Source organism: Rhincodon typus, chromosome 7, assembly GCF_021869965.1.
Source record: "Rhincodon typus isolate 14 chromosome 7, sRhiTyp1.1, whole genome shotgun sequence".
NCBI classification, from domain to species: domain Eukaryota; kingdom Metazoa; phylum Chordata; class Chondrichthyes; order Orectolobiformes; family Rhincodontidae; genus Rhincodon; species Rhincodon typus.
The window spans coordinates 44430514-44445025 of NC_063338.1; the positions used below are offsets into that span (position 1 = coordinate 44430514).

Below are 14512 nucleotides of genomic sequence, written 5' to 3' on the forward strand. Positions count from 1 at the left end.
TGCTTGGCCTGCTGTGTTCATCCAGCTCTGCACCTTGTTATCTCAGAGTACAAAAATAGTTTGTTTATGAAAGTGGGTACAAGCTATGACAAACTGAAGATTTGATAGCTATAATGTTAATCTACCAGAGCAAGAATGATGGAACAGAATTTCAACTGGAGTAAAAAGTTATTCCGGGGGCAAGGAAGATCAGACAAAATCAGACTGGCAGCACTACGACTTAGATGGCATTAAACAGACTTTTGATATATGAAGTGTTGAATGGAACAAGCAGAGAAAGAAATGAAATATTGAATTGTTCAGGATCCTTACAAACATACAACAAGGATGAGAATAGCCCACTTGGTCCTTTGAGCCTGCTCCGCCATTCACAATAAGATCATAGCTGATTTGATTTTAGACTGAACTCTTCATTCTTTCATGCCCCCAATAAACTTTCATCCTCTTGGCAATCAAGAATCTATGCTCCTCTGCCTTAAACATATTTGAAGACTCTAAAAATGGAGTAATCAGAGAATCTGAATGAAAATATCACAGACTGCTGAGAAACAAAATAGTGTCAACTTATCAGCATTTTCTATTCTCTGTGCCTATAGGTGCGATGCCAGAGGACCACTAATTTTACCATCATGTAAAAATGGAACAAGGGGTATACAAAGTAATTATAGACAAATCAGTCTAATCCTGATGGTGGACAAATTATTGGGAAAAGTTTCTGACAGAATACATCAGCAGTTGGAAATTGAGGACAGTCAATCTAGATTTGTTAAGGGAAGGTCATATCTGACTAAATTAACCTTTCGAAGAGGTAACAAGAGGAGTTAATTCTGGTAGGACATTTGATTAATCTAGGTGAATTGTAGCAAGACTTTTAACAAGAACTCACACAGTAGACTGATCAGAAAATTAACAACTCATGAATTTGCAATTGCGAGTTGCCACTAATTATTCATTTTTGAGCCTTCAAGGAAGGTCTTAGAAGTTAAGTTTTTTTTTAAAAGGCAGAAGGATACTCTTGAAAATTTCTGAAAATAGGTATTCTTTTCATTTACTAAGAAACTGATTGCCTACACTAATACAAAACTTGCAAAAGGGTCCTTCACAATTTTTTGAAGTCATGTTCAGTTATTTAAAATTGACTATCTAGACACTGGGTTAAGAATGCTGATCTTGTGATAAATAAAAATTGCATTCTATCATACAGTCAGATCACACTGGTTCACAGCACATTTATATTCAGAAAATTTCGGAACATTCTGGGCGATTTTGAGCATACTTTGTGCCTGGATTGGCAAATTGCACGCAAAGTGAAAATTCCCGGACAACCTATTTAGTGATTCATCTTTTCAATCTATACCCACATTAACTCCTTTCTGAACTACTGAAATGGCATATTTGGCTTTCTTTAAAAGTGTCAAAACATATTTGAATGTATTAAAAATACACAGCGAAGACTAGACACGATCATGTCAAAGGTTCTTATTGTTAGTGCCAATAAAATTGATTGAATGGATTTTAGAAATGACCATAAGTTACTCAAGTCATAGGCAATCTTGTGTAAGAGTTAACCCCCAACATTTGGCTCCAAAAATCCTCAATTTCTCATACACTGTGCTAATTTGGGAGCAGTGTTGGTGGGAACAAACTGTTGAGTTTTATCTTCCCCAATTGCTTTTTTTTTCCTCACTCAAATGACAAAATCAATAGATAGCTGGGGAGAGCCTTTCCTTACGTTCAGAACTGCCGTCAGAAAGCAGTGGCAGTATTGGCAGTTCCAAGGACCAGGCATAAAGTTCAAAGCCTCTAAATTGTTGATTGGTTAAAAGTTGATACCCTACATTTTACCTAAAATTTGACCTCAAATATTCAGTCTCAAAAATATAACTTTTACATGAGAATGTGTGGTAGAAACACAGACTAAATTTTTCAAAATTTTACATATTTCAAGAAATATAAATGTGGAACAATGCAACATTTTGACACTTAGTGTTTGAGAGACAGTATACTTTCTGTAGCATAATGTACTTACCACACCATAGGAGAAGGTGTCACATGTTTCAGCCACTGGTAGGCTCTGTATAACTTCTGGTGCCATCCATGGAAAGGTTCCCACCAAGCTCATGTGTGTTGTATGGGAGTGAAACCGAGAGGCACCAAAATCACAAATCTAGGGTAATGCAAAATACAAACATGTAAAATAAAAATCATGTTTTCAACCTCAATACTATGAAAAAACTCAGAACTCTTATAACTCACCTTTAGCACTCTGTCTGCCGCAATCACCACTGGATTTAACATTAAAATAAGAGAGAGGTCAGAAGTTATTTCAGCTGGGAAGTTTATATGTCCAGAATAGAATCAAAACAGAAAAAATAGGTTTTAGTTAATTGATCTAATGGTCTTTGAGACATCAGTTCAGAGGGATAAAACACTATTTTTGATCACCAAAATCACAACAATAAAAATTCAATTTGTAGAAAATTATTGATGTTATAGAATTTATTGTAACGTGTATCCAAGACAGATGAAGAGAAGTGGAAACAGCTTTCAGTTTGTAAATAGGAATTGTAGCATTGTCCAAAAAATGTTGTGATCACTTGTGATACACTTATGCTGCTTACCACCTGAACGCATTGGCTTGAGACTACAGAGGAATATAGATAGTATAAATAAGTGGGTAAAAATTTGGCAGATGAAGTATAACATGAGAAAATAGAAACTTGCCCACTTTAGCAGGAAGAATAGAAAACCAGGACATCAGTTAAATAGAGAGAGATTGGAGAACTCTATAATGCAGAGGGATTAGAGCGTCCTGGAATGTGAATCACAAACAGTTGGTATGCAGGGGGCACAGCAAATTATTAGGAAGGCAAATGGAACATTGATATATACTATAGGGGGTATTGAGTATAAGAGTAGGGAAGTGCTGCTACAATTGCACAAGTCTTTAGTGAGATTGTATTAGGAATACAGTGTACATTTTTGATTCCCTAACTCAAGAAAGGACAAAGTCAATAAATGTGGAGCCGGTAAAGTACAGCCGGTCAGACAGCATCCAAGGAGCAGGAAAGTCAATGTTTTGGGCCAAACCCCTTCGTCAAGACTAGGGACGGGGAGGGGAGCCCAGAAATAAATAGAGGGAGGGAGGTGGGCCTGTGGGGACAATAGGTGAGATGGACATAGATGGATGCACATAGGGGTTATTGTGGTTGGTCAGTGGGAAGGGTGGAGCAGATAGGTGAGCAGGAAGATGGACAGGTTGGGGGAGGAGAGATTTTGAAGCAGGTGAAGTCAATATTCAGGCTGTTGGGCTGCAAGCTCCGAAGGCAAAATAGAAGGTGAGGTTTTATTAGAACAGTTTCTGGAGGCCCTGCAGATGACAGTTGTCATGGTTGGGTCCAAATTGTGATGGTCTGAACGTTATTTGGAGTCCATGGGGGATAAGCCGGCAGCATTGACAGGCACCGAGAAAGGAGATATGGCTGTAGTAGTGGGATTGCTTTAGAATGTGGTCTAAGAGCTTCAGGGCAGAGGAGATAACCAGGGGGCTGCAGTGGGACAGAGACACTGAGTTCTCTTCGGAGGGAGGAGGAAAACTTCAAGGCAGGCACAGTAAGGACTGCAGATTCTAGAAGCTAGAGTCAATAAATGTGAAGCTGGAAAAGCACAGCCAGTCAGACAGCACCCTTCCCACTGACCAACCACAATAATCCCTTACCTGCATTCACCTATCTCCATCTCACCTACCCTCCCCCGAGCCTCACTGCCCTCCCTCTATTTATTTCTTGGCTCCCCTCCCTTCCCAGTCTTGACAAAGGGTTTTGGCGAAGACATTGACTTTCCTGCTCTCGGATGCTGTCTGACTGGCTGTGCTTTTGCAGCTCCACATTTATTGATTCTAGCTTCCAGCATCAGCAGTCCTTACTGTCTCCAAATCAAGAAAGGATATAATTGTATTAGAAGTGGTTCAGTGAATATTCATATGACTGATTCCTGGGCTGCAAGAGGTACGTTATGAGGACAGGTCAGGGCTGTACCCATAGCAGTTTTGAAGAATGACAGGCAATCTTATTGAAACACACAAGATCCTCAGGGGACTTAACGTGGGTGGGTACTGAGGATACTTACCAGGAGAGACTAGAAACGGGGGATACATTTTAAAAACAAGGGGCCTCCCATTTAAAATGGAAGAGGAGTTGAGGAGATACACTCTTCCTTCACTGGATTCTTAATTGGAGGAATTGCAGTACATTTCCCCCCAGAGGGAAGTGGGACATGGTAAATGAATATTTTTAAGGCTGCATTAGATAGACTATTGATTAAACAACAAAGTAGAGTTGAGGTCACAATCAGATCAAACAAGATCTTAAAAAATGGGGGAGCAGGCCTGAAGAACTAAACATCCAATTCAAGCCCCAACTCTTGTGTATCATTGATGAGAAATACAGCTTAGCGGACCGAGCTTACAAAACCTGTTCTTGAAACTGAGATCTACCATAAAAATATTAGAAACTACTTCATAGTGTGCGCAATAGGATGGAGCTTTGAAATATATGCCTTCTTTCCTTTTATTTGACAAATCAAATATTTTTTGAACTTTCTTATAACTGAGTGTGTAATTCACTTTAAAGAATACTCCAGGGCAAGGGTCTCCAATGACTTTATCCTTCAATGTGAATTCAAAATACGTCAAAATTGCTTTAAAAGCTTAATTACAAGTTTACAATTTTAAATTTTCAAAGGTGGGTATGGAATTTACAAGGTTGGGCGACAGGGCAAAACGTTTCCATTTCCCGTACTTTCCCTGAAAAGCAACACATCGGGGTCCCATAGACACTTCTGGAAGCATGGTTATTTTAGTATTGTTTTTGTTGTTTAAAAAGACTATAATTTGCAAATCTTTTTCTTCAAAGACATGCTTTAGTTAAAGCTACAGAAAGGATTTCAACTTTTTAAGTTTAGTACATCAATAGCTTACCATTTCGAGACTTGAGATCCCTGTGAATTACCTTTACTGGAGCATCCATATGTAAGTAATGCATACCTGTAAAGGAAAATGAGATGAATATTCAGAATAAGTCACAATAAAATGGAGTTATCCAAGTCTTCAAAATCTAAAGTCAAGTTACAGCACAGAAGGGCAAGGAGACAAAAACAGCAGTTGTTGAAATTTAACAGTTTACCCGTAAGGGCAAGCTGACTGAGGAAGAGAGGAGATCAATAAAGTATCAAGGGATGAAAAGACAAATGCTAAATATTGTTCATCAGGTGTGAGTCATTCTTTTTGGTTTAAAAATAAGAAATATCCTGCCACACTCTTAACAAATACAACACCAGTACAGCTCCAAATGCTCAAATCACAGTGATTTTAATCACTCTAGCCATTTTCAAGTGACATAATGTTTCTAGGTTTGACTTTGAATCCAACTAGGATAATCAGAGAAAGCAACTCTTCTAAGTTTAGGAAGCAAAATCCAGCCATTCAAAGACCTGACACTGCATTCAATCAACAGGATTCAAAAATGGTTCTAATGGGTAAATGCTATCCACATATTTTCGACTGGTGCATGTACAGTTGGGATCAGCTGATGAGATGAAGATGGGTGTGAGAGACTGTTTGCTAACAGAAATCTAAGTAAGTGACAGATGAATTAGTACATTGGAAATGAAGGGCCCTGATGATGGGCAGGTTGTAGGGTCTGAAGTTCAATTTAGAGTCAAACAGACCAACTGAAGCCAGAGAATGCGTATTGTTATGTTCAATATGATTGAGATGAATGACATGGAGAGGGTTAGAACTGGGTTGGAGGGTTGAAGTCCATTTCTGGCAAGTAAAGAAGGAAATCACTGAAAGGGCAGTACCATGAAAGAAAGGCAGTGGAGAGAATACAGTTATCAATCACATAGAAAACTGAAGGGACAAAGTATCGTGATTACCGTCAAAAAGAGCATTGTTGGCACAAATGGTTTTGATACCACCTGCATACAGTTTTCAACAGAACTTTTAGACAGTTATCAGAGTTGAAACTCCAGCATAACATGGTCTTCCCCTAGCTCAGGATGAGATCAGTTGAGAGTTAACTAATCTCAGTGATTAGCTCAAATACTAAACTGAGCTCAGGGTCAAACCTAAGATTTTCCTGACCTACACTGTATTATGCAACGTATTTATTCAAAGCTTCTAGAACAGCACATCACGTCCCAGCTAAGGCATACTGGGAAAGTTCATGGAAAGACAATAAGCAAAACCTCACAGCATTTAAATAATCACTACATTATTTGGAGCTAACCCTTTAGGGTATGAAAACGCACAGAAAAAGTGGTTAATATAGAAGCTCAAGATAGAATTTGATCAAGAAAAAAGGGGTTTATAGCGCTACCTAAAACAATAGTAGCCTGAAAATTGGGAGGATTTTAGAATTCAAAGAAAAATCCAGTGAGATTGAGAGAGAAGGAAAAGAATTGGATTAATCAAGAAAGAGACACCTCCGAAGCTGCTTGGCCTGCTGTGTTCCTCCAGCTCACACTGTGTTATCTTAGGCTGCATTTCCCCATTTGTGGACAAAGTGTTTTCTCAAGTGAGATTCACACAAGCCCGCCACACTAACTCTGCCAGCGGATATAATTCTCACCAACACTCATGATCCGCAACTATCATTACTGCATACATCATAAGCAAACTCCCACTCACTTATCCTCCCAAACTACTGATCATTCCTTCCATCTGTGCTACCTGTTCACCGACTGGGAACACCTCATCATTTCACTTCTCACATCACTGCTAAATGCTATTCCATCCACTGTCATCATAGTCAGGCTCTTTATTGTCTCATTGCAGGAATAATCATCCTCGTTCCCTGATTGATGTCTCCCCAGCATCCCGACAGACAGATCTGTAATTCCGAGGCTTGCTGCATCTGTCCAACAGGACTGACAACCCCTGTTCTGGAAAGAGGCTCGACTGACTGTGGCATATCCCTGACTGACCACAGTTTCCCATCAGTACACTAAGGACTGTTCTCCTTTTGACTTTTACACATGGCCATTTGATTGAAGCACATGCATTGTTTGTGCCACGTAAGGTGCTGGCACATGCTGTAGATGTAACATTGATATAGCTGATGTTGCGAGTTGGCTTGAAAGAAGGAATGATGATGTGGTGAGGCTGGTAGTTTGACAATGCCAACTTGCTTGGATGAAGGATTGGATAGAACAGTATCTCTGGAACGTGCAGAGATGTTGTGGTGGAGACAGAGTTGAATGAAGGCATGAAGAAGCAAGTGGTAAGCTGCTGTCACTAGGAAACCGCTCAGACTATCATGTCAGGAATCAGAACCATTCTAGGAGAATTGGTAGCTGCATAAAAATGAGGTGTATTTAGCTAATAATGATATGCAAGCATGGAGATAAGGTAACTGCCACTAATTAGCGAGATTCTGAAGAAAACATCGAGACTTTAAGGAATAAGTGCAAATTTTGTTTGTGTCAAGAGTGTGATCTTTCCATTTGCACCATGTTTTCCAACTTTCTGCTATTGCCAACGCTGCTGGAGGAAGTGGAAAATTCCATTCATATAAACAAATTGTAAATGTTTCTATAGATACTTAAATAAGAAGAGAAGAGGAAAGGAAACAGAAGCAGTTAGCCTTACATCAGTGGAAGGCAAAATGCTAGAATCAATGACTAGGAATATGGTAAAAGGGAACTTAGCAAATTAAGAGTCAACACAGAATAATAAAAGGGAAGGAGTGTTTGACAAATCTGTTGCATGTCTTTTGAGGCCTTAAGTAATAGGACAGATTAGAGGAAACCAGTGGACGTGGTGTATTTGCACTTTCAGAAGTATCCAAGAATTGAGATTAATATATAGCATGAGTTTAGAATCAGTTATTAGTCAGAAAAGAGTAGGCATAAGCAAGATTGGTTTTAGTTGGCAGGTTGCAATTAGCAGGGATTCCCAACGATCAGTGCTCGAGTCTCAGTTATCTACAATGTACGTTAATACCCTAGACGAAAGGATTGAGTGTAACGAATCCAACTGTACAACATGAGGTGGGTGAATAACCAGTGGTGTAGACGCAGATGTTGCAGAAGGACATGGACATGTTGGATGAATTGACAACATGGCAGTTAGAATACGGCATATTGAAGTGTGAAGTTATTTTAGTAGGTAACATTTTAAACAAAAACAGAATACATTCGAATGGTGAAAAAGTGAGAAGTGTTTGCATTCAAAGGAAATTGTACCTTGTACATGAATCACAACGTTAACTTTTGGGTGCAGCAAGGAATTTGGAATGCAAACAACATATTCATGTCTGTTTCGTGGGGACTAGAATACAAAAGTAATGATGTCTTACGACAGTTATACAGGATAAAAGGTGAGGCTGCCTCAGGAGTACAGAGTGCAGCTCTGCAGTTCTCTGCTAATAAGTAACGGGCCATTTGGTCCGTCATTTGTGTGCTAGATCTCTGATAGAGTAAGTCAGCTGTTCTCATGCCCCTGACCTTGCCTTTTCCTTGTGGTCCTGCAAACTTGCAATCTTATTATTCAATTCCCTTCAAAATCCTTGATTGCATCTGCCTCCAAAACAAATTCAGACAATCCATTCTGGATCAGAGCTACTCACTTGTGAAATTTATTCCTTATAGGACCCAGAACACAACTTAATATAAACGGATTGTAACTTTTGTAAATTGTAACTCATTGTAAATTTCTAATCTAACTAACACATCATATATTAGATCATTGTCTCAAAAAAGGGGGTTAGTCATTTAGGACTGACATGTTCTCTAAGTATTCTTAGATGCTTTAAGGGTTGAATCTCTGAAATTCTTGAGAGATCTATATTTGAGTGATTGTTAAGTATATTCAGTACAGAAGTTGGTAGACTTTTAGGTAGCAAGGAATTAAAGTATACAGGGATACTGCCTTCACCACAGACTCAGCCAGATAGGATCTCAGTCAACACTAATACTGGTTAAGTCAGATCCCAGAATGAAACCCGACTTGAGGCACCATAAGTTTCTTTTCATAGTTGCTTACCGTGGCTGTTAATCACTGAACATATTCACTGTTCATGGGTGTGTAGGGTTACAGGGGGACGGGTCTGGGTGGGATGCTCTGAGGTTGGGTGTGGACTTGTTGGGCCGAAGGGCCTGTTTCCACACTGTAGGGATTCTATGATTCACACGAGGCTGCTATTAAGGCAAGAATGCAAGTTTATTACGCAAAATAAAACAAAAAGCTACCTTTGTTAGATAATTTGAAAAGGTCTGAACAAACAGCAAAAACAATCCACCCTTTTTTCTAACAATATCCTTTTCATTTTTGGTCCCAGAGAAATATCCCTCCTGTCCTAACTATAATTTCTCACTTAACTAAATCTATCCAATTTTCCTTCTTAGATGCTGAAACAGTTTAGACTTATTTCTAGTTGAGGGAAATGGATTATTTTTCAGTTCTGACAGCCAACAGACTTCTATAAGTTCTTTATATCCTGAAGATTCAACAAACCTAACAAACGGTCTTGCTGCTAGAATGAATCTGCTCTTCTGAACTGAAAAACTTATACTTCTGCTGGCATGAAACCAAAATCTGATTGAGTTTGGTTCAGAACAATCCAAACTGCCAGTGGTTCATTGTTTTTTCTGTAGGTTATAAACTCAGTAGTGTAAACATTATCAATTAATGACACTAAATTCCATAAAGCATACAGACTACAAATAAGATGGCTATGAAATGCTGTAACAATACCAGGTGATGCTTTTTTATATAAACCTGATTCTTGTCTGTATATATCATTTTATTCGACATAAATAATGCTACACAAGACTTTTCTAGAACTAGTGCAATAGCACCACATCATGAAACAGACACATAAATATATTTAGAATTAGTGGGAATGTAAAGTACTTTGGTAAATTTAGTGTCATTAATTGATACTGTTTACACTACTGAGTTTATAACCTACAATGTTTTTTAATATTCCTTATTTCTAACCCTCAGTGTTATAGTTTTACAGGAAACAGGTGTTCTCCAGGCCTCGGGAACTAGAAAATAAATGATGATGTTAAGGAAATGAATTGGCATGGAGCATGACTGCCAGGGAACAGTAAGTTTTTGTGCCAATCATGTTGGTGTTTTCGATCAGTACTAGCTGAATTTGTATTGCTCTCAGCTGCTGACAATGTTACCTGGCAAGTTAAGCACAGCTCAGCAGAGGCAAAATGAAAGATTTAAATCTGATAAATGAACATGAATAAATAAGAATGTACAAAAGCAAATGATTAAACAAAGAGAGAACACTGGAGAGAGATTTTAAAAGTGGGCAAAGCATAGTTCAAAAGTGCAAACTGTTCCACTCCCGAAGGAACCATATATAGTTTCTAGGGAACAAGGATCCTTCTATGATTTACCTAATTAGTCATTCTACAATTGTGACCTGAGTAATAGTAAGTTATAACTATTCCTGGTGTATAACATGCGCACTGTTATCTAAACTAGCAAGAGAATCATAATAACTGCTCAAAATGGTTGCATTGGATTTTCAAGGAATCCCAATGCTCATTCTTAACATTAAAAACACCTGTACAATTGCAAAATAAAAGACTTTTTATAACTTCTGGTCTACATCTGATTTTGTTTGGAGTTAGAAATGGGAATCTCTGCTGATATGGAAGTAGCAATGACAGTACAATCCATTGCATTTGTTACTCCATAACTCAGCAATATTAAAAAATTCTTCCTCAACAATTAAGCTTTCCCCTCTCTCTAAACACCATGGTATATACTCAAGAATGGTTACCGACATCTCGTGTGTAAACCTGGATAGACTGTCTATGAGGCAAGAAGACTGATTTTGATTCATTCCTCCTTTAATTGCAACATGCATGTTGACTTTCAATGGGGCACTGTGCAGCTGGATCAGGATTTTTGTTTTGTTTTAAAGAGTGACACATTTATATTTGCTCCCTCAACCAAGGCTGAAGTCAGATGTGGTGACTTAACCACTGCCTTAGCAGAGATCAGATAAGTCACCACAAAGCAGCAATATAACTTTAATCCGGTGACTGACCATCAGATTCATATATTCAAAAACTAAGAATAACGATTCTTGAAAAGCACTTAAGAATTGGAGTTGCACAGTACAGAAACAGACCTTTCGATCCAACTCTTCCGCACCAACCAGATATCTGAAACAATCCAGTTCCATTTGCCAGCATTTGGACTATAAACCTCTAAACCCTTCCTATTTATGTACCAATCCAGATGCTTTTTAAATGTTGTTATTGTATCTGCCTCCACCACCTGCTCATTCTACACATGCACCACCCTCTGTGTGAAAAAATTGCCCTTCAGGTCCCTCTTAAATCTTACCCCTCTCAGCTTAAACCTATGCCCTCTATTAATGAATCTGATAGGTTTTCATGGTAAGCCTACATTTTCATGGTTGCCATTGCTGACGCAAGATTCCAGATTTATTTAAGTCATTCAATTTAAATTCAACAACTGGATAGAAAATAAGTTGAATAGAATAGAAGTTGAACACACATCTCCAGATTATCAGTTCAATAGCATAACCACAATGCCAGTGTCCCCTTAATTGCTGCAACAGACACATTGTGGTCAGCTACAAGGTAATTATATTCTCAATATCAAGTAAATTGCAGGTTTGAAAACCTTTGCTTAGTATGAAGTTCACTGCAACTGGTAAATTGATTGAATAACATTATTCACAAGTTTTTTTTCTGGACGGCACTGCAACAATAAATGTTAAAACACTTACTAATAAACAAGATTTTGAAAAACGGCCAAAAATATATAAATTTAAAATACATGATTCAAATTCAAGACTTCCTACAATTCATTTTCTGAATTCACCCTAAAACATTCCAGCCATATGGATTGCTTAAAGTTCATTTTCCAACAGAAGTCCAGACACAAGAAGAATGTATTTGTCCTAGTTGCTACAATTTAATGCACCTGATGCAACAAGGTAGTTATTAAAATAATTTCTTGCCATCTAGTACCGAATTTGGGGGATGGAGCCAAGCTCAGCCTACTACTTTATGACTTTAGATTTTATTTTTGATGTGCAATCTGCTCTTAAATATAACAGTTTGTGATTTGAAGAAATATACATCCAAATATATGCATGTCATTTTAAAACAAAAACATTCCCGTTATGAAAGGTCATTACCTTTAGCAATATCAGTTGCCCAAGTCATGATTTGACCCATGTCCATTTCCTCACTTTTAGCACTGGACAGATAATCATACAGTGACCCTCCAGGAGCATATTCTAATGAAAGATAAAGAAAAACTATAAAATATTACTTTGTAAAGAATAGATAAAAATAATGCAACTGTACTTTTAAGTATAATAACCAATAATATTAGATTAATATTATAATATATAATATAAGAATCTATAATAACAGTTTCCCATTGCAGAAAAAAGAAGTGATAATAGTTCACAAGTTAGGGGCCCAATTATTCTGATGTTCAGATAAGGGTTGGAGCAGCATAGACTGGAGATGCATGTCTGGACCATACAGCACTTCCCTAATCACTTACCTGGAACCCTAACCCTATAAACAAATGCACCCTAACCTCACACTAACCTTACAAACTTACCCTTTCACAGCAGCTGTCAAAAGGTCTACCCGTGTTTCTGGACATGTAAAATCACAGAATGTGGCGCAATGACTGCTGGAAAGAGACAGTATTGTTTGACTTCCTCTGACTAACCAGCACTAAGAGGGAATTGTATGATATCAGGTTCGCTCTGCATTTCTGAGGAAGCCAGAATCAGAATTCCCGACTAGAAATGCAGAGCTCAGTCCTAATGGAAAAAGATAGGAGTGGAGTGGTAAACTGCGATTGTCACTTCTCAGAATATCTGTGCTGTTGTTTCTTCTCATGAATGACATATTTCATGAAAATAACAGAAAAGTAATAAAGTATGTTAATGGTTGAATAATATTACCTTTAAGAGGTCATTGTGACAGAATGCCAGAAATGCAGGTTATTCACAATAGATCAAATATAACCTCTTATCACAGTGAGGAGCAGGAGTAACACAGCAAGTCAGGCAGCATCAGAGGAGTAAATGTCAACTTTCCTACTCCTCTGATGCTGTCTGAACTGCTGTGTTCCTCCAGCTCCACACTATGGCTCTGATGCCAGCATCTGCAGTTCTTGCTATCTCCTAATATAAACTCTTCTTTCTTTTACAGTTCAGTGACAGCAGACTTTTGGGATAGGACTTATGCATGGATTATATAATCGACTCAGCAGCTTCCCTCACTTTGCTCCCTTTCCTCAGCCCACCTGGCCAATCGTCCTAGGACCTTCACCTCCACACTAACTCTGAACTAAGCTTTCTGCAGCATCCGGCCTATCTCCAAGTTTACCTTGTCCAGGAGACGCATCTCCTACTCACCCAACCTTATTTCCACCAAAACTGCTGACCATCCAATATCCCTCCTGGTTCCCATAACAGCTGACAATGTTGATGGTTTTCTCGCCCTAGGTACTGTCCTCTTTCAAACCTGCTGTCATTACCCCTTTCCACAAAAGGAAACTCTTGACTCCACCGTCATTACAAATTAGGCCACCTTGAACCTTTCTTTCCTCTTCGAAACCATTTCCTCCTGAATCCATGGCCCATCTTTCCAGAGTTTCCATCCCTATCATTGTACTGAAAAGCTTCTTAAATTGATCTTAATCTCTATTCAACTGTGACAAAGGTAAACTAATTCTATATGACTTTTTCCACCTACCTGCTGCCTTTGACAAAGTTGGTCACAGTATTCTCTTCCAATGCCTCTCCACTGTCATTTAACGGAGTGTCACTACACTGGCCCAGTTAGGAAATCATCAGCAATGTCTTTTCTTCCCTCTCCCATACCATTAACATCGCTGCAACTCAAATAAGCAACCATTGCTTTTCGTTTATTTCCCATCTGCTGCTCAACAAACTTTGGTCAAAAAAACCAAGTTTCCACATGTACGCTGATGTTCAGCCCTACCTCACAACCAACTCTCTCAAACTCTCCCATCAACCCACTTGATTTTTAATTGGCAATACACTTGTTTGAGATCCAATATCAGATGAGCAGAAATTTCCTGCAACTAAGTGCAGGGAAACCTTCAGTTTCTAGCACAAACTCTGTTTGATTCAGCCTCAAAAGAACAAACAGTTCACAACCCTGATGTTGTACTCAATCTAGAGAGGAGGCTCTGGCCACAGATCCACCATATTACAAAGACAACCTATTCCCAACTACATAACATCACCTGTTATTGAAAACCTCATTCATGCCTTCTGTTACTTCCAAGCATGACTATTCTGCGTTCTCCTGGCCCACCTGCTAAATTCTACCATTCATACACTTGAGGCCATCCAAAACTCTGATGTCCATTCGAACTAACATCATCTCCTTATCCAATGACCTACGTTCATCCCTGATTATGCAACATTTCAACTGTAAAATTCACATTCTA

At 38.6% G+C, this 14512-nt stretch overlaps 1 protein-coding gene across 9 annotated transcripts in view; it reads right to left on the minus strand.

Annotated features, from left to right (window-relative positions):
* LOC109938494 (mitogen-activated protein kinase kinase kinase 20-like) overlaps positions 1-14512 on the minus strand; it is a 121809-nt gene that overhangs the window by 91121 nt on the left and 16176 nt on the right. For all 9 annotated transcript variants that reach the window (XM_048599039.1, XM_048599044.1, XM_048599045.1 and 6 more), the window contains exons 4-7: positions 12204-12305; positions 4979-5044; positions 2257-2285; positions 2030-2167 (exon numbers count right to left, since the gene is read on the minus strand). In XM_048599039.1, the coding sequence (XP_048454996.1) occupies positions 2030-2167; positions 2257-2285; positions 4979-5044; positions 12204-12305 (335 nt within the window). The remainder of the gene's footprint in view (positions 1-2029; positions 2168-2256; positions 2286-4978; positions 5045-12203; positions 12306-14512) is intronic.